Source organism: Cajanus cajan, chromosome 4 (genome assembly GCF_000230855.2).
Source record: "Cajanus cajan strain Asha chromosome 4, NIPB_CcT2T_4, whole genome shotgun sequence".
Taxonomy (NCBI): Eukaryota; Viridiplantae; Streptophyta; class Magnoliopsida; order Fabales; family Fabaceae; genus Cajanus; species Cajanus cajan.
Window position 1 is genome coordinate 74,991,566 of NC_138520.1, and position 21,183 is coordinate 75,012,748.

The 21,183-nt window shown below is 31.4% G+C and overlaps 2 protein-coding genes across 11 annotated transcripts; both read left to right on the forward strand.

Annotated features, from left to right (window-relative positions):
- Nucleotides 1-1,918: 1,918 nt before the first annotated feature.
- LOC109802249 (uncharacterized) lies at nt 1,919-8,889 on the forward strand. 5 transcript variants are annotated; one of them, XM_029272276.2, is made up of 11 exons: nt 1,919-2,265; nt 2,968-3,134; nt 4,040-4,398; nt 4,481-4,564; nt 5,238-5,684; nt 5,972-6,107; nt 6,275-6,437; nt 6,580-6,708; nt 7,247-7,441; nt 7,910-8,032; nt 8,452-8,889. In XM_029272276.2, the coding sequence occupies exons 3-11, from the start codon at nt 4,107-4,109 to the stop codon at nt 8,566-8,568; spliced, it is 1,686 nt and encodes a 561-aa protein (XP_029128109.1). In that variant the 5' UTR covers nt 1,919-2,265; nt 2,968-3,134; nt 4,040-4,106; the 3' UTR covers nt 8,569-8,889. The 5 variants fall into 5 exon arrangements, with proteins under 5 accessions (XP_029128109.1, XP_020219123.1, XP_020219122.1 ...); XM_029272275.2 differs by having other exon boundaries at nt 1,920-2,265; nt 2,926-3,134; nt 4,045-4,398; XM_020363531.3 differs by having other exon boundaries at nt 1,920-2,265; nt 4,045-4,398.
- A 1,085-nt stretch (nt 8,890-9,974) lies between these two features.
- On the forward strand, nt 9,975-19,810 carry LOC109803084 (ABC transporter C family member 3). Of its 6 annotated transcripts, XM_029272043.2 has the most exons (12): nt 9,996-10,299; nt 13,393-13,697; nt 13,786-15,439; nt 15,741-15,827; nt 15,916-16,566; nt 16,740-16,904; nt 17,179-17,473; nt 17,581-17,795; nt 18,299-18,604; nt 18,698-18,761; nt 19,151-19,390; nt 19,512-19,810. In XM_029272043.2, exons 3-12 carry the CDS (start codon nt 13,862-13,864, stop codon nt 19,622-19,624), a joined length of 3,714 nt encoding a protein of 1,237 aa, XP_029127876.1. In that variant the 5' UTR covers nt 9,996-10,299; nt 13,393-13,697; nt 13,786-13,861; the 3' UTR covers nt 19,625-19,810. The 6 variants fall into 6 exon arrangements, 5 of the variants coding, with proteins under 5 accessions (XP_082929196.1, XP_029127877.1, XP_029127875.1 ...); XR_003804385.2 differs by having other exon boundaries at nt 9,991-10,299; nt 13,393-15,439; nt 18,698-18,757; XM_029272042.2 differs by having other exon boundaries at nt 9,995-10,299; nt 13,374-15,439.
- Nucleotides 19,811-21,183: the final 1,373 nt, after the last annotated feature.

Genomic DNA, 21,183 nt, shown 5'->3' on the forward strand with positions numbered 1-21,183 from the left:
AAGAAACAATAATTGAGGGTCTTCGTGAATTGTTTCCTAAGATAAAAAAATAATCGATTGCTTCTATTGTTGGCATGTGCAATGCTGATATGGTGCAGAGCGTGTGCACTTGCTTGGACGGTTTGCAATAACAAATATTAACAATCCAAATAAATTCTCTTTAACATGAACGTGTGTGTCCATGCACGTGGCACTTCCATGTGAAGACAGATCCTTCTTCTACCAGATACTACAGTAGTATTTATGATGGGTACCATCGAAACTATAAGAAAGTTAATTGTTGCTCATGTGTTTTTGCCTCGGTATTAGTTTTTCTCTTCAACGGCTCTTGGTAATGCACAACTAGTGTTAGCTCAAACTTTTAGTTGAAGTTCTGACACCTATTTTATTACACAATTCATCTTCATTTTTTAATTCAAATTTAAGGTTCTATATGCTTAAAGGTGTAAAGATAGTTATCCTTACAGTGATAGTAGTATTTATGATGGGTACTCTCGAAACTATAAGATAGTATAAAAGGGATAAAAGTAAAAAAAAAAAAAAAAAAAAAAGAAGTCATGATAAGTGATATAATGTGATTGAAATTTTGAAAGAAATAACAAGTGCTAGTTTAAGCGTTTGATAAAATGGAATAATAAAAAATAGACTTAATTGTGATTTTAATTTTTTTAAGATTATAATTATACAATCTTGGTTATTAAGATTTTAATTGAACAGTTTTAACCTATTAAGTATCACAATTTTATTATTTTAATTTTTCAAATATTATAATTATATAATTTTTAACCTATTATATAATTACAATAATTAAGAGACTAAAATTACACAATTATAATATTTAAGAGATAAAAATTGTTCAATTAAAAATTAAAAGATCAAAATTACATAACTATAATACTTGAGAAACTAAAATTTGAATAACTAAAATATATAACTATTATATTTTAGAAACTAAAAACATATTTAAGTATAAAAAATATTATAATTATTATCACATCTAGTTTTATATATAAAAGATTTTTTATATGATTAATAAATTTAATTAATTTTTTTTATATCTTTGTCCATTATGTCATAAACTAATCTCACTCACAATACTGTAACTATTCCTAAGATAAAAGGGTTTTTGCACACATTTTTTTCTTTTTAAATTTAGTTAATATTAATATTAAATTTATGATTTAATGTTCATGTATTGCAGGATTAAAAACAATTTACATTGTGAACTAATAAAAGAATTACTATTAATATCACTTTAACGATAATTATTATAAAAGTTAATAAATTTATTATATATGATGATTAAATGATCTTAAAAATTACACTGTAAATGCATAATAGTTTTCTCTTAAATTTATCAATGTTTTTAATAATTAGATTTATCAACGGTCTTATAAAGAAAAGAAAAAAAAGCATAACAAACTTCCCCAAATGTTACAACTTGATAAATTAATCCCTTTCTCTCCCAACTTAGTGTCAAATTCATCCGCATCATGCCAATTTAGTTCCTGAACTTATTAATATAATAATAATTTCACGACAAATTCAGTTCCTAAACTGGTCAACTTCATGTAAAAAGATTAAGTGGTCATATATACCATATTAGATATACTATATATGATTTAAAAACATCTCCTACTCTTAGGTTACTTAAATAGAACATCATGTCAAGTTTTAGCTATTAAGTAAAAAGAGATTATCCAAATTTGAGATACATAATTAAAATAGAATAACAAGATGCTGATGAGATCCTTCCTAGTACAGCATGGCTGCTAACATGGGAACTTTTTAATTTTTCTCCTTAATTGAATAGATCCAGCTAAATCTCGTACATGAAGGCCTAAACTCAAGGGGTACATCACGACCAAACAAATTAACACCAACACCATTAATGCCACCTTTTCATTCATTATTATCAACAACTCACCAAACCTTCAACTTTTAATGGGAATATATATGTAACCATTATTATGCGCTCCAAACTTTGTTCAACCCCATTCATTCATCTCTCTCCTTTTAATTCTTTCATCAACATCATTAATAATAGTTGATTAGGTAGTTTACACAGTACGTACAATTATTGCAACAGGAAAACACATAGAAGGTGCTGTGTTCTTGCAACTTCTGGATCCGACATTGTCCTTGTCGGACCCACATACACATGTTCTTCCTTCTCCCTCTCTTTTGAGTTCTTCATTTTTTGTCCTTATTGCATGGATTGGAGAGGAAGATCATATCCCACCCAACAGATCTCTCATACAACAGGTATTTCTTTGATGTTGTTATTATTTGAGCTATCAAAATATGAATATTCAACATCAATGTCACATCCATGTCTTATGTTCATCTTGTTTTTCACTTTTATTTTTTTATTTGAATTGGCCGGTCTTTCACATCTTAACTTTTCTGGTATGTGAGTTTTACCCATGATGAAGGCATTTCTCTTTGTCTAATAGATTTTTTTTTTATATATTTTTTCCTTTAAAGGTGACTATGAAAACAATTCAACTTTTCTTGATGTATTTTTTAATCAGATATAGTTGTCTCAGATTTTTATGCGGTGTTGTTGTCTTCTTTGTTGTTTGTGAATTCTGCATGTTTTTTTACCTGAGTCATTATCCTGTGTACCAATATATTTGATTCTACCAATGATCTTTTCACATAATATCTTACTTTTTTCCATTCCATTTTGCTTTCTTTCATGTTATATAAAGTATAAACAGCCTTTTACATAATTTTTTTTAAAATTTATATATGATATGATATCATATATTTTCTGTGCAGATGCATTGTACACAAAAATAATAATATTAATATCTTTTATCTTTTGAAGGTTGTTATGATGTCATTTCTCTTTTTCTATTCTTTACATGCCTTTTTGTTTGTCTGGTGTCTCCCTTGAGGATCTTTTTTGCTTTTCTTCAGACTTTTCCATATGTTTGTAAGTGTATTTGCTCTTCCTTTAAGGACACAACTGTAGCTTCCTTGAAACAACCTCACGAGGAAAACCTCTCTGCATCCATGCCTCTCTGTGTACTATAAATTTTTTCTGCTTGTGGCGATCTTCATTGGTTTATCAGTCTTCTTTTTCCAAACTGTTGAACCGTCCTCTTCTTCATTTCCTCCCTACCAAGGTAAAAGCAACCTTCATTTCCTCAAATATGAAAGCTTGTTTTATATTATAGATATGTAATATGTAATATATAATATTTCATGAATTTTTTTTTATTTTGACTCAATTTGAGTTTGAGGTAAAAAACAATTCTAGAATATCATTGCATTTCATATTTGAAATTGTCAAGTAACTTTTTAATTGTTTCCTTGTTCAATTGTTTTTTTTTTCAAAGCTGTAATTTTAGTTGGCCCTTATTTTTGACACCATACTTATTTTCATTCATTTTTGGAGTTAATTTTGTGTTACCAGCGGAAAGACAGGCACTATAGTATCTGCCTGTCTGCATTTTTTATGTATTTTGGTATGACATAAAAGAAGTCTTTGAGGAAGCCACAAATGGAGAGGTTAAATGAAGAGGAAAGTGTTAATATGTGCAGTTAAAGAAAATGTGTATAACAAGAATACTTTGAGTTTTCTTTGTATATATTACAAATTATAGATATAGATGATCTTATTTGTCCACATGATGTAACTTACTAAGTTTTTTTTTTATTTTTTTTTTTATATCCATATAATCGGTGGAAAGTATTTATCAATTTTATTAGTGACTAATCTTCGTCGAAAACCTGATTGAGAATCTTTAGTGGAGTATTCTCTCTCAGTAACATTTTCTTTTATCCACAAGACTTCAACCAAAAACCTTATTTAAAGGTGAGAGCCTAGTTACACTCCACCAACGACTTGTTAGTACCGAATAAAGTTTACTGCTAAAATGTGGCATTGATCGGTTTATATTACAAGTTTACTGTTGAGCATGTTGTACATGGAAAAGTCAGAATTACTGCATTTTACCTTCCCAAGCTTCATTTTGTTTCCAACATTGGTTTGATTTAGTTTCTCTAAAGCTTCCTTTGATATATAAAGTGCAGATTTTGAGGTTCTTACAAAGACAATTCTGAGGCTTTGAAACTTGTATCCCTAACAACATACAATGGGGGGTTGCATATCAGTACATGCTAATGCAATCAAAGCACCAAAGAAGCTCCGCAGACGGATGACAAAACGCCGTCCAAAGATCTCAAATTCTGTTCCTAATGCTATCATCGTGAAGAGGAATAGCAATGCAGGGGCCCGTGTAGCAGATTATTCTGTTAGCGAGTTTGTTCATATGGACTTCGAAAATGGTGCAACTACTACTTGCAGGCGCTCTCAAGTTTCCAATTCAGCATTCCATCTTACTCAGCTTGAATGGCACCACAGTCTATATGATACTGATGCAAACTGTATATTCTTTTTTGACTTCACTATTTTCAGTTTTTATCTTTTGGAACTTTAAGAATGAATTTTTTATTTTATTGCTTGCAGTTGTGAGCCAAGAAGAAACTTTTTTTGACTCAGTCAGTCTTCTGGAATCTGATTCAGATGACGAGTTCAATAGTGTTCATGGAGGTAATGAAGAAGTATCCCCTATTAAGTATTATCATAAACACAATTATTGAACCATGTGTACAGAAATTCTAGGCTCTAGAATAACTATCATTACATTATGTTGAGGCACTAGACCACCCAAGTACAAAATTTCAGTAAACTTCTCCAAAAACACTTTTATGAGAGAAAAATAGGGGAAAAATATGAAATAAGCCTTTTCATAAGCTAAAATTAGCTTATACACAAACTAATTTATTAAAGTTCTCTCCTATTAACTTCTTCAAAATATTATTTTTAACTCATGTATAAGCTAGTTTTAATTTAAAAAGAAACTTATTTCAATTTTTTTTCTATTTTTTTCTCAAAAAATACTTTTGAAGAAGTTTATCCAAACATATCCATATATACTTGATGGTTAATATCATTGTACATATTGAGCCAAAAGTTTCAAGTTATGATAATGACCTACCTGTGTGTGACATCAATTATCATTAATTAGTATAAAGTTCCAATTCCAAATACCCTTTCTTGTCATTGTAGATATTAAAATGGGGGGAAAAAGGTAATAGGCTGTTTAACTCTAGTAACTTTTAGCGCGTGAAACATATGTTACACTGTCTTTATTGTTATCATTATAATTTTGCACCACTTAGATTTTCATTTCTTTCTTTGCTTTCTTACCCTTTTGTTGCAGATTTCTATGCAGATGGTTTTCCAATAGTAACCAGCACAGTTGGAAACATCCCATGTGGTCAATTGGTCCAATATGGAAGATCAACATGTTTTACGGACAAAGGTTGCCAGTATGAAGAATATCATGAACGTTATCTTAAAGTTGATGGAGGCAACCAAGAGAGCTTGAAGGGAAGAGATGAAAGTGGTTTTGGCCTTGTTGGTACACAAGGTTGCGGATTGTCTCGCTTAGGCAAGTCTCAGGGAAGCTTCAAAGGTATAAAAGAATATAAACATGGTTTGGAAGAGAAAACTCAAGAGAATGCACGAAGATCAAGCCTTCAGCGGTTGGCACCTTCTATTAGTTTCAATGATAAAACACCGAATCGACCGAGCAAACGTCTGTCACAGATTTTCAAGCTTTCTTTCAAACGAAGATCTAGTGATGTAGAGGATGCACATGAACTTGGTAAGTGATGAAATACTTCAATTTTCATTGTATGAAAATAAATTTACATAGAACAATTGACATTTTCAAAGACTGCATTGGTTTTGGCTTGCACTTTAAATTACCAATTATAATGTAGCATAACGGAAAGTGTTGAACATAAGTATTATTTTCAAATTCAAAGTAATACTAGTACACCATATAAAGGCAACCTTTTTCATTGCTTGAATCTATGACTATAGTATGCCAGTATGCTACATTTATATATTATGCTGATTAAGCTCCTTAATCTTGTATTTGTATGTAAGGTCAATCAAAAAGATATTTGCTTCGACCCAAAGCAGGGCATATAATTCCATGTCAGAATAAAGAAAAGCTATCTCCTGGATGTTGGTCTGAAATTCCTCCCTCAACATTTCAACTTCGTGGTGAAAGTTATTTCAAGTGTGTTTTTGATCTTTCTTACTTGGATATATATACATACGTACATACATACATACATACATACATACATATAGATAGATAGATAGATAGATAGATAGATAGATAGATATAGATATAAGAAATTTTATATCCATGAAAATATAATTGTTTAATCATTCTCTTTGCAGAGACAAACGCAAGTCTCCTGCACCAAATCATAGTCCCTACATTCCAATTGGAGTTGATCTATTTGTCTGTCGAAGAAAGATACATCATATTGCTCGACATCTTGAGCTTCCAAATGTTAAAACCAATGGGAAAATCCCCCAACTTCTTATTGTAAATATCCAGGTATAGTTCTATTTTCATTAATTCAACATTCATAAAACCTTTTTAGTGCTAGTATCATTAATTCATTATCAAATTATACGAGTGGATACTGTGGATTGGTTTCTCATCCATCTTATTAGTTATCTTATGTGCTTTGTGGCAGTTGCCTACATATCCAGCTGCAATGTTCCTTGGTGATAGTGATGGAGAAGGGATAAGTCTTGTATTATATTTCAAAGTTTCTGAGACTCTTGATGAAAACATTTCTTCCCAGTTTCAGGAAAGCATTATGGTAAATCTATTATCCACTGCTATTTATTTGTCCCTTAAGTTCATTTTAGTCGACTTATGGCACCAAGTTACCATAGACCTTAATCTATATGAAGTAAATAGTATACTGTGTTCTTCATTGCATGCCATTTTGTTTCAATTGGATTTACAGTATTGTTTCCTATACTTTTGACTCTGAGATTTCATTCAAGGTCACATGTCTGGTGTTTGTAGCTTATTGTTCCATGATGTCTATAATCAAATCATGTAATTGATCAAATAAGAATTCTTGGAGGATCTAGAATACAAAATGTTCATTTTGGTGTCCACTTTTAGCCCAGTTCGAAGCATTAATGTTTATGCTGATTATTGCTGCACAAACTTTGTGCCCCGGAGTTCTTCATGACTCATATTTGGAAATGTTGTTAAAATATTTTTTCTTTCTACACATTCAGGGTAACATGTCTTTAAACTGAGCCTGACACAACATATTATATTTTAACGTTTAACAATCAATCAATATATATTAACATGGTTCATGTTTCCTATTTATGCTATAGAGATTAGTTGAGGATGAGGCGGAAAAGGTCAAAGGATTTACCAAAGAATCGAGTGTTGCTTTTAGAGAAAGGCTAAAGATCATGGTAGGACTCGTCAATCCTGAGGATATGTACGTGAGTTCTGCTGAAAAGAAACTAGTAAATGCTTATAATGGAAAACCTGTACTCTCACGCCCACAGCACAACTTTTACAAGGTAAAGCTCATATATGCATGTGTCATCGCAATGATGTTTTCATCACATGCTTAGGGTAGATTTTCTAATAAATGGAACCTATCACTGTTTTTATTCTTTCCAAATTTACATTTCAACACAAAATAGTAAACTTTAAGAAGTGAATGGATGCATATAAACTACAATACTGGTTACTAGCTTTAAAGAGGAATAAAAAGGATTGGCTGATGCTTCATTGGCAACGTATAGTAAAATCAATTTGCTTGTGTGATATATCATAGGCTCGCTAAAGAAGTTTCAAAAAATAAAGTAATCATATTCTAAACATACAATACAAAAAAGTATATCAAAGCATAATTTTATGATGTCTTAAACTTTTTTTCCTGCATAAAATTAGCTTCTGTTATAACATTTCTCCTCATAGGTTATCCTAACATATTTTGTTGCATCTGACAAGGAATTGACTTTTGTTTATTATGCTCCTAATAGGGTCCTAATTACTTTGAGATTGATCTGGACATTCATCGATTCAGCTACATATCAAGAAAAGGACTTGATGCATTTCGAGACCGTTTGAAAGATGGCATTCTTGATTTAGGCCTAACTATTCAGGTATTGTGTCTTGTTTGCATACTTTGGCATTCTTAGATATAGCATTTGGCATCCATTGCCATCAAAATAAAATCTATGATTTTTTAACTTGCTATGACTCCAAATAACCAACCTTTTCTTCAGTAGGTTTCAATTCAAAACACAAACCATCAACCCTTCCTAGCCTCTGCTATGATAAGCACATAAATTCCTATGCTCACGGCTTCACAAAGCCATATATCATGTTGTTTCTCAGTCATTCTAAGCAGAAATTTTTTACCAAATCAGGATGTTAATAATACAACATGCATGACGAATTGAAGATCAAGTTTTAAAAGAACATGGATGCTCTATTTTGAGATAATGCAACTTTTTTTTTCCAGTATTATTTAGTTGGTCTTCAACTGAGATTGACCATCTCTCTATATTTCTGACAACAGGCACAGAAACAAGAAGAGCTTCCGGAGAAAGTATTGTGCTGCCTTAGATTGAACAAGATTGATCTTAGTGACAATGGTCAAATACCCATGTTAATGACTCTTGATGGTGAATGCTAAGGGTTTTCAGTGAATTGGAGGGAATAGCATTCAGAAAAATAAACAATTATATGTATGTATTAGTTAACTTTGTATATTTCCATGGCTGAGGAAGAGTGGCAGTTAAGGTGTTTAACTTGGATGCAACTCATGCAGTCATGTATTTTCTGTTCAGATGTACATTCAGAGGATCATAAATTTAGTAGATTATTAACATGCATTGCCAAATGACATGAAAGGTACAAGTGTTTCTTTATTAACTATTGTAACCTGTAACCAAGTGAAAGGAATATTGTATTATTGAGTTGACAAATGGTGCCAATAGATGTTTCTTTCCCTTCATTATGACCTTAATTTTGTTGTTTTTGCTTGTGCAAGACATTGCTTAAATGTCATGGCACTGAAGATTGACTTAGATTCATTTTACCACATGAGAAATTGTGTGGCGTGAAAACATTAGTGTTACTTCTGAGTTTTTTTGGTTGTTTGTTATGTATTGTGCCGAGTCAAGAACACAGCGAGTTTGATAAGATAGCAAATCAGTATATCTTCATTGTGGTCCTCGCAAGCAACATAGGTTCCAAATTCCTAGGAAATCGAGGAGAAGTCACGAAAGTAGATAGAGATGAAACCAGTTGATGAGAAAAAGTAGTCCACTCAAGGGTTGACATAGATTTAAAATGAAATGTATTGAGAAATAAATAAAACATTGTGATTGACAAAAGGAAATATAAAATGCTAAGCTAGTAAAATGCGTGGTTAGATACAAAAAATAGTTCACTAAGGTATTCAGTTACTCTTCTATCATAAAAATCCAAGTCTCTGTTCAAACGTTATCTGCCAAATTAAATAGGCTTCAGGCCTAATAAAATGGAGACTTTAGTAATCAACATTAAAACAATCATAACGTGTCATTTCTATAAGCTATGCAATTCTTAAGTGAAAAGTGGTATTTTATTATCGGAATTATTTTTAGCAGAGCTCCTCCAAATATCTCCAAGATTTGAAATTTTTATACTATTTATGAACGACTGTTGCACACACTATTGAATTTGGAGCTATTACACATAGTTTATTAGATATGAAACCTATGCTATGATATTAACAGTTTAACACACAAGCAATTTTGTTAGCATTATCTTTTGCCGTGTCAACATTTTAACTGCATTATTACGTCGTGTTTGTAAAAAAAATACCAACCGCACAAACCATTTTCAAAGAACATGGTCGAATTAATTTTTTTTTTTTATAATGCCTATAAAACAAATGCTTAAAAACTTGGTACCCAACTTGTAAAACTCCATCAACGTCATGACCGAAAACTTAAAACATTACTTAATAAAAAGGTTGAGTTAGGAAAAAAAATAGACCTTTGCTACAACTTAGATATTTTAATGTTAGAATAATTAAAATAGTAAAATACAAGATGTGATTCCCCCAGTTTTTGAACTCGAAGACAGAGTCAGAAGCTATTGAAAGAAAATCTTGCGTGTAAAGCAATATGATCAACATCATCATCTTCCGAAGTTCCAACTATAAGAAATGAAATGCTCCAATTTTCTAACCTCATTCATACCTATCTTCAACATCCTCTCCAAAAGGCACATACTTATCTCACTCTCACATTCACTCACTAGCCACCTTTATGTTTAGAGAACTCTCACTTTGGAGAATAGTCAAGTCAACCATTACTCTTCTCCACAAAAGTCTACTAAAAGTGGAGCTTTTGGTTTTGTTTTTTTCAAAACTAAGGTATGTTGTAACGCACTCTTCTCTCACTGCTTTTCCACGATGCATGGTTGAACAAATTTGGAGTTGTTGGGTCTCTGTCTTTGTTTCTTCTTGTTGCCTTGTTATAAACTTGGTAGTCTATGAAAATTGTAACGCCCTTGATTAATTATTGATTTAATTACATATTTTCATTTCACATATTCACAAATTTTGCCACTCAACTTTTGAATTTACACATGCCATCAAATTTTTTAAGTCTTGCCTTTTTGTCACTATGTTAATCAATCATATGACACGTTAGTTGATCATTAATATAACATGTTGACTATTGACATTGTAAATTGTATCGTCATCTATGTCATGAGGGTTAACCCCAAGGGTTAGAAAAAGGGACAAGTGTCCTAAGCCCATCAGTAGCATATATCCAAAAATGAAAATACAGTTATAATTTTTCAAACAAAAAATTACTCTTTTAATGTTAATTTTTAGTTTTTCCTCTCTTGTTTAATTTTTAATTAATTAACCACAAATTCTAAACTTTTAGCAGATTAAACATTTAGTTTTTTCATAAAACATTAAAAAAACTTTTGTCATTTTCTAAATTTGTGATAACAAATACAATTTATATATATATATATATATAAAAGATATAAAACTTAAAAGAGTATTACACTTTTAACGTATTCAATTATAAGAAACCTTTATAATAAATTGTGTATTTTGTTTTATAGATGATGAACACCACAACAATTTTAGAGAAGTGATGATTAAAAAAATTAATGCATATTTTAAAGATTTTTTAAATTTTTGTTCATACCGTGTCAAAAAAAATGTATATTTAAATTTGAAGTATTTATATATAGAGTTAATTACTTATATACTGTCAGTGTAAAGTTTTTTTTACACTGGCAACCAATCAGATCGGTTAATAGTGTCATGACATTTGCTCATTTAATTAAATTAAAATAAAAAAGACACTATTAACAGATCTGATTGGTGTCAGTGTAAAAAAACTTTACACTGACAGTGTATAGGTGATTAACTCTTATATATAAGGAGTCCTTATCTATTATATCACTTTAGACCCACAAAATGTTAGAACCAACCTTATATTATGTCATGCTTGATGGAATTATTTGTCTGAAGGGATATTTTATAAGGTTTATAACTTTGTTATTTTTTTATAAGATTATTTCACACACAATTTCACAATAATGAGATATTGTTCACTTTGAGTTTAAATTCTTATGATTTTGCTTTTGATTATCATTCAAAGGTCTCTCAATCATTAAAATATATATGTATTTTATAAACTATATTTCTTCTCTTATTTTATAAGATGTGGAACCTTATTTATATCCTAACAATGTCAACCATCAATGTTTCACATTAATAATTAACTTAACAAGTCAATGGCTAATCCAATATGTGAGCAAGCAACTTTTGATGTCAGAGTTGATTAAAAAAATGACAAAATATGTGAAATTTTAAAATTTACATAACAAAATTCGTGAAACTTAAGTGACAAAATATGGAATTAAGTCTTAATTATAAGTTCCATTAAATAGAAATGTTCATTCTCTACCTTTAGGTACTAGATGATGGGGTTATTATATTGGTATTTTTCTGAGGGGATATATATTTTATGATTGTTATTTTTATAAGGTTATTATACAACATATTCCACAATAATGAGATATTGTCTGCTTTGGGCTTAAGCTCTCACGGTTTTGCTTTTGGTCATCACCCAAAAGGCCTCTCAATCATTGAAGTATGTTTATGCTATATAAGTTATTATTTTTTTATCATATTTTATCGATGTGGAACTTGTTTGTATCCTAATACTAGATATTAATTAGTAGGTCTATGAGCTTCATTCAAAATCCAGGGAAAAATACATACAGAATCCTTTCGGTAATAAGAATTATAATCTTAGCCAATGTTAAGATGTACACGAATTTATGGCTTAAGTAAAATGAAGACAAAGAAAACTTTTGAAGAGATACAAGTCCATGGCACTTATTGATTTCATTTTTTTATAACTGATTACATTAGGCTTAGATTATACTCATTGTTTAAAAAGCCTTTTTCTCCCCGAGGTCCATCTATTTGTTTGGATTATAGATAATTTTGTGCCTATGTCTAACGTAACCAAACACAATGCATTCCAAAACTAATTTCAAGTGAGGTGCACTTGACAATCAACATTGTGCAGGGCCTGACACATGATAAACTCTTCCCATAAAAGAGGAATGTTAACGATACTCTCTAATACTCCCTTTCAAACAGTCACTATTATTGACCAAAGTCGATTAGAAATTAGGAATTTTGGTAAGTCTTACTACTAAATTAGAAGATAGATACCATAGAAAGAATTGGAGGATGGCTTGGACATCTCAGGAAAGTCTAATGCATTTTAAATATGAAGTCAAATGAAAGTTCTAACCACATAAACAGACCAAGTTACATTCTTTGCATAAATTTTATTATAATTAAGGAAACTTTACCACCACAAATAGACCAAACTGCAATAGATGATCATCAAAATCTCAATCATACTACAATAGTAAAAGCGTGTCTATACACTATAGATTCTGAAATGAATAATAATAGCCTTATAGTAATTGATCTTTGGTAAATAGTCACAACTCCTCTTACATAGGTTAGTTTGGCTCAATTTGGTCTCTTATGTAATTGAAGCCATTATGAAAGAACAAGAGTTATCTCAGATATTGGATCATGCTTCTCAGTTCACATAAAGAAGTCTTCAAGAAAGTTGTTAGAATTCAATTATATGGACATCTTAACAGAGTAAGCAAAATGGTGTTTTAACTTGATGTGGCATATACATGAGTAGTTGATTACTATAATGATAAGGAATCAAGATCCACCAGTTTTTACACACACACACACTTCAAGGGTGTGAAGCAAGTAAATGTGTACAAAAACAAAATAGTTATTAAAGATTATAGACAATATCTCTGTAGCTAGACAGCAGTATGTTAGACACAGATATTTAACAGCAGTTTTTTTTTTATCCATATATTTAACATCAGTTTAAAACTTTGTCCACCACATAAAATTGCTATTGACAGCCACAGAATTTGGTGGCAGAAAACAGAATTTGGACAGCAAGCAGAATTCTTGGCAACAACCAGTGTTTTGGATAACGGCCAGAAATTCTTGAAGCAAACCAAATTTAGACAGTAAGCAGAATTCTGGGCCATCAACAAGGATTTTTGGATAGCACAAAGAAATGTTGACAGCAAACAGAATTTAAACCACAAGCAACATTCTAGACAGCAACCAGAATTTTGGACAAGCAGCAAAAATTCTGACAGGAAACGCAATTTAAATAGCAAGGCTATCTATCAAAAATATGGCAAAACTTGCCCCTCTTGAGGAGGCCCTTTTGAATGGTGAGTCTTGTGTAAGCAACAGTTCTGATCCCTGTAAGACCAAAGGAAATAAAAGTTTAACCTGCTATTCAAATGCTGGATTTTTCAGCATTCTTTCTTTCTCATGGATCAGTCCACTAATACATCTTGGCAATGTGAAGACTTTAGATCATGAGGACCTCCCAATGCTTGCCGCTGATGACAGTGCCTACGGGGCTTTTACAACTTTTAGAAACAAGCTTGAGTCAGAGTGTGGTAGTGCTAGGAGAGTAACCACTCTTAAGCTGGTGAAAGTTTTAATCTTCTCAACATGGCAAAGGACCCTTTTATCCGGTTTGTTAGCATTCTTATGCACTTGTGCTTCTTATGTTGGACCCTATCTTATTAAAATCCTTGTTCAATACTTCAACAAGGAACACAAGTTTAAAAATGAAGGCTACATGTTGGCTATGGCATTTGTTGCAGCAAAGCTTGTGGAGTGTCTTTCACAGAGGCACTGGATATTTAACTTGCAGCAGGTTGGGGTAAGGATGCAATCAATGTTGGTGACAATGATCTATGCTAAAGGTTTGACCCTTTCATGCCAATCAAAAGAAGGTTACAGCAGTGGGGAAATCATCAACTTAATAACTGTGGATGCAGAGAGGGTTGGTGACCTTTGTTGGTACATGCATGCTCCATGGATATGTATTCTGCAAGTTGCTTTGGCAATGTTAATTCTCTACAGAAGTGTTGGGGTCGCTTCGATAGCTGCTTTTGCTGCCACTGTAATTGTGATGCTGCTAAATCTTCCTTTGGCATCATTGCAAGAACAGTTCCAAGGTAAGATAATGGAGTTCAAAGATAAAAGAATGAAGGCGACGTCTGAGATTCTAAAGAATATGAAGATTCTAAAACTTCAAGCATGGGAAATGAAGTTCTTATCAAAGATTTTTCAGCTTAGGAAGACTGAGGAGACATGGCTAAAGAAATTTCTAGTTAGCACAGCTATTACTAGATTTCTCTTGTTTAATGCTCCAACTTTTATTGCTGTGGTCACCTTCAGTTCTTGTGTTCTTATAGGCATCCCACTTGAATCAGGGAAAATATTATCTGCACTTGCAACATTCGAAATTCTTGAAATGCCCATCTACACTCTTCCTGACACAATTTCAATGATTATACAAACTAAGGTTTCTCTTGATAGGATCTCATCATTTCTTTGTCTAGATGAATTGCAGACTGATGTAGTGGAGAAACTTCCCAGGGGTAGTTTTAATATAGCAATTGAACTAGTTGATGGAAATTTCTCTTGGGAGTTATCTTCCCTTAACACAACATTGAAAAACATAAATCTCAGAGTTTTTCATGGTACGAGGGTTGCTGTTTGTGGTACAGTTGGATCAGGCAAATCTAGTTTACTTTCATGTATAATGGGTGAAATACCTAAGGTATCTGGGACGCTGAAGGTGTGTGGATCAAAGGCTTATGTTTCTCAGTCACCATGGATACAAAGTGGCACGATCGAAAATAACATATTATTTGGTAAAGAGATGGACAGGGAAAAGTATGAGAAGGTGCTAGAAGCATGTTCCTTGACAAAAGACCTAGAGGTTCTACCATTTGGTGATCAAACCATTATTGGAGAGAAGGGAATCAATTTGAGTGGTGGACAGAAGCAAAGAGTACAAATAGCCCGTGCTCTTTACCAAGATTCTGACATTTATTTGTTTGATGATCCCTTCAGTGCTGTGGATGCTCATACAGGATCTCATCTCTTTAGGGTACTGTTTTTTCTAAACTATAGTTTTCAGTGCTATATATTTTTGCTAAAGTAATTCGAGATTTCCAAATTATTGATACAATCTTTCAATCTTCCTAAAATGTTAATCTTTTGAGGCAGAAAATGGAAAGAAAGAAAAAAAAATTATATTACAGAGATACAGCTATAACCTCTTGAAATTAGATTCTTCTTTCTTTCTCATAGATGATACATATTTCAAACGCAATTGCACTAGTTTTGTTATGCATTTGGATGGACAGTCTTTTACTTAATTTTACATATACTACTACACAATGTTGCAGGAGTGTTTGCTTGGCCTTCTGAAAACAAAAACCGTGATATACATAACTCATCAAGTAGAGTTCTTACCTGATGCTGATCTAATATTGGTAAGCGATTCATATTTTTCATGCTAATGAATTCTAACATCAGAATTTTCTATTATCGGTATTTTTCTCTTGCTTACAATTTGTGTAGGTCATGAGAGAAGGAAGGATAACTCAGTCAGGAAAATACAATGACATTCTCCAATCAGACACTGATTTTATGGAACTTGTAGGTGCAAATACAGAAGCTTTGTCTTCAGTAATGTCCTCAGAAAGAATGCTCACATTTAAAACATTGAGTGTCGCCACAAAGGACACAGATTCACTAAGTGATTTTGAACTTGAGCAAACACAGAAAAATGAAGATGATCATCATACCAAGTCAGATGACACAGTTGAGCCAAAAGGTCAACTTGTTCAAGATGAAGAACGGGAAAATGGTAGAGTTGGGTTCAAGGTCTATTGGAAATACATCACAACAGCTTATGGAGGAGCTTTTGTACCCTTTATATTACTCTCACAGATACTCACCATGATTTTTCAGATTGGAAGCAACTATTGGATGACTTTAGAAACTCCTGTTTCTGCAACTGCAGAAACTGATATTGAAAGCTTTACACTTATGGTTATCTATGTTGCTTTGGCAATTGGAAGTTCCTTTTTCATCCTTGTCATATCAGTTCTTAAATTGATAGCTGGATACAAAACAGCTACAGTGCTCTTCAATAAAATGCATTTGTGCTTTTTTCGAGCACCAATGTCATTTTTTGATGCCACGCCAAGTGGGAGAATCATTAATAGAGTATGTCATGATATGTTGATAATTCTTGACTGGTTCAATTTGAAGAGACAACTTATTTACCTGATCATGGCATAGTACATTATTTTTTACAGTTTGATTTCTCTATTTCTTTTTTCAATTGACCATGTTAAATATATTTGCTGTCTAAATTTTTGTTTTAATTTTTGTTGCAGGCTTCAGCAGATCAAAACACAATAGACATAAGCATTTCGGATTTGGTATGGGAAATTACCTTCAGTCTGATTCACCTCTTAGGCAATATCGCTGTGATGTCTCAAGCTGCATGGCAGGTGTTTATAGTATTGATTCCTATCATGGCAGCTTGTATATGGTACCAGGTAGTTTTCGAGACAATGTCCAACCAATATCATATGACACCACTAACTTCAGATGTCACCAAATGAATATGATTTTGACTTTTATTCCTCCTTTCTTGTTTTTCAAGGCACATGTTTTCCTCTTTGATTCAAAATTTTAAAAGCACTTAATTTTATCAAAATTCTCAAAAGTTTTGAGAGGAAAAAAAAAAGAAAATTGTAATCTCTCTAATATTGTTGTGCAAACAATAGTATTTCTGTTATGTATGCTGAAAGAGTGCTTCAATATATGCAGCAATACTATTCTGCATCTGCACGGGAATTGGCACGATTAGTTGGAATATGCCAGGCTCCAGTTATACAACATTTTTCCGAAACAATTTCTGGATCAACAACCATAAGATGCTTTGAGCAACAATCGAGATTTAATGACATACATATGAAACTGATAGATAGATATTCCCAACCCAGATTGAACAGTGCTAGTGCAATGGAATGGCTGAGTTTCAGATTGGATATTTTATCCACTATCACATTTGCCTTTTGTTTAGTTTTCTTGATATCTTTTCCAAATTCAATTACTGCCCCTGGTGAGTACTTAGAATTACGTACATTCACTAGTCATACATTACTGCTTATATTTGACATTATGCATAAAACTTCATTCCTTTCCTACTTCAATTTTGATTTTGTCAAGGCATTGCGGGATTGGCTGTGACATATGGGCTTAGTCTTAATGAACTACAATTTAGTTTAATCTGGTGTCTTTGCAATTTGGAGAATGAAATTATATCCGTAGAAAGAGTACTTCAGTACACCTCCATCCCAAGTGAAGCTCCTCTTGTAATAAAAGAGAACCAACCAGATCATTCTTGGCCATCATTTGGAGAGGTTCATATCCAAGATTTACAGGTACCTTTGAAAGGTTATTCATCTATTTCATTCTGACTTGGAGTATTAAGTTAGATTTTCTTGGCTACAAATTGTCAGAAAACAGAACATAAAACAGTGGACTCTAGTACTAGATGGTCTTGCACCGGGCGGTCTGTGTAAAAGTTTTGAAAGAAACCAACAAACTCAAAGATATAAAAAAGAGTAAAAACTGATATGATGTATTCGGATTATAAACTTAGTTTTGCATACATTAAAAATATTACAGTAAGTTCTTGAATACTAAAACTAACTAATTCCCGATTAGGTAAACTAAAAGCAAATTATGACTAAGCTAATAAACAAGTATCATTCACTCACATACTTTGCTTTTTTTCTAAAATAAGCAAACATTTAACTAGACTTACAAGTAAAACAGAAAATTACAGAAATTTTGAAATATTTAATTATGATAGTGGAAAAATCTCAACTTCCAAAACAAATATATCTTTGCTTTATGATTAATGAGGAAGTATGCGATGCAGGTTCGATATGCTCCTCATTTGCCTCTTGTTTTACATGGTCTTACTTGCACTTTCACTGCTGGAGCAAAAACTGGCATTGCAGGAAGAACAGGAAGTGGAAAATCAACTCTAGTCCTAACTCTTTTTCGACTTCTTGAACCTGTTGCTGGACAAATATTGATAGATGGTGTTAACATCTCTTTGATTGGAATTCATGATTTGAGGTCCAGATTGAGCATTATTCCTCAGGATCCAACAATGTTTGAAGGGACCATCCGAAGCAACTTGGACCCCTTGGAAGAATACACAGATGAACAGATTTGGAAGGTAATTTGGTTTTGCTGACATAATGAAGAACTTGTCTGTTGTCTCTTATAGTGCAAGAAGTTATGCATATTCATATATTTTGTTATATTTTAGGTTCTAGATATGTGCCAACTTGGAGATGAAGTAAGGAAGAAAGAAGGGAAGCTTGACTCCGTAGGTTTGACTTCTCAATGCTCTAAGCATAGATATAGGATGTGTTACTACTTACTAGTGACACTAAAACTTAGGACCTATATGGATAAACTTTTTCAGAAGCATTTCTAGAAGGAAAAAATATATTAAAAAAAATGAAATAATCTTCTCTTTAATCCAAAATTAGCTTATGTATAAACTTATTTGTAATTTTTTGAAAAAGTTATATAAGAGAGTTTCTACAAACTAGTTTATGTATAAACTAGTTTTAGCTAATAAAGAAGTGTATTTTATTTTTTTTTCCATTTTTTTTTTCTAAAAATGTTTTTAGAGAAGTTTATTCGAATAGATCTTTGTTGATTATATGACTACATGTAGTGAGAAGGTATCACTTATCATCGTGAGTTTTTGCAGTCACTGAGAATGGAGAAAATTGGAGCATGGGACAAAGGCAATTGGTCTGCCTTGGCCGTGTTCTACTTAAGAAAAGCAAGATATTGGTCCTTGATGAAGCTACTGCCTCGGTTGATACAGCCACAGATAATATTATTCAGCAAACAGTGAGTCAACATTTTTCAGAATGCACAGTCATTACCATTGCTCATAGAATAACTTCAATCCTGGATAGTGACACAGTTCTGTTTCTAAATCAAGGTATGACTCTCTTCTTTTTCTTCTTTATTTGTTACTGGTTTTCATTCTTCTGTTTTTCTTTTTCTCATCATTAATATGAATATGGGTTATGTTATGGTCGATCATCATATCGATCCCGCAGGGCTTGTTGAGGAATATGATTCACCAAAGAAACTGCTTATGGACAAATCTTCATCTCTAGCTCAACTAGTTGCAGAGTACACAAGAAGGTCAAACTCTGGTTTTGGAAGTTAAATTGATACTGAATTGAAAGTTAGATTGTCTGGAATTATATATATATGAATGTAAAAGAAGAGATGTCATTTAGATTTATTTATCATGTTATTAACTTGTAACATCATTTGTCATTTGTTATATCTCTCACGCACAAAATTTTTACTGTCTTTAATCATTATAATTTAAGAATAATTTCACTTTCAATTGTATTTTGGTAAATTCTCTTTAATGTTTTGAAAAGAAAAAAAAATAATGATACACTCGTATCATGTTTATGCTAATATCAATGTTAAAGCTTTTATTATTATTATTTTTATCAACAAAAAATAGTATATTTTCACACACATTGTATCTATTATTTTTCAAAGTAATGATTAACCATAGCATTACTGTCAAATGATTCTAATAGTTAATAATTAGTATTTTCTTTACTCACCAAGTCAATTTTACTTATATATATATATAGAGGAGGGTTCAAACGACACCGATATAATATTTAGTAAAAGTTACACTGCTTAATAACTTTATATTAATTGTGAATTTTGTAAATCTAACCGTTAGATTAAAAGTTCTTTACTCTTAGATCATATATACAAAATTTTATATTAATCCAAGATGATTTAATACTTCATTTTTATAAAACAAAATTGACGTAATATATTCATTTCAAAATACACTAAAATATGAACACTTTGATTACCTTCAAGTTATTGTTCAATTTTAACAAAATTTGATATACACGTATAAAGTGATATGAATTTTCAATCTAACAATTGGATTTACAAAATTCATAATTAATATAAAGTTATTAAGCGGTGTAACACTTAGTAAAAGTTACACCGTTGTCATTGAACCCTCCTCATATATATATATATATAGAGGGAGTTATAATTATACTGGTATAACTTTTACTAAGTATAACACCGCTCAATAACTTTATGTTATATATATATATATATATATATAGAGGGAGTTATAATTACACTAGTGTAACTTTTACTAAGTATTACACCGCTCAATAACTTTATATTAAATGTGAATTTTGTAAATTCAACCATTAGATTGAAAGTTCATATCTCTTAGATCATATATACAAAATTTTATATTAATTCAAGATAATTTGATACTTCTTTTTTATAAAACAAAATTGACGTAATATATTCATTTCAAAATATACTAAAATATGACCACTTTGATTACTTTCAAGTTGTTGTTCAATTTTAACAAAATTTCATTTCAAAATACACTAAAATATGAACACTTTGATTACTTCCAAATTGTTGTTCAATTTTAACAAATTTTGATATATACGTATAAATGACAACGGTGTAACTTTTACTAAGTATTACACCGCTTAATAGCTCTATATTAGATGTAAATTTTATAAATTCAATCGTTAGATTGAAAGTTCATATCTCTAAAATCATATGTACAAAATTTTATATTAATCCAAGATGATTTGATATTTCATTTTTATAAAACAAAATTGACGTAATATATTCATTTTAAAATACACTAAAATATGAACATTTTAATTACCTTCAAGTTGTTATTCAATTTTAACAAAATTTGATATA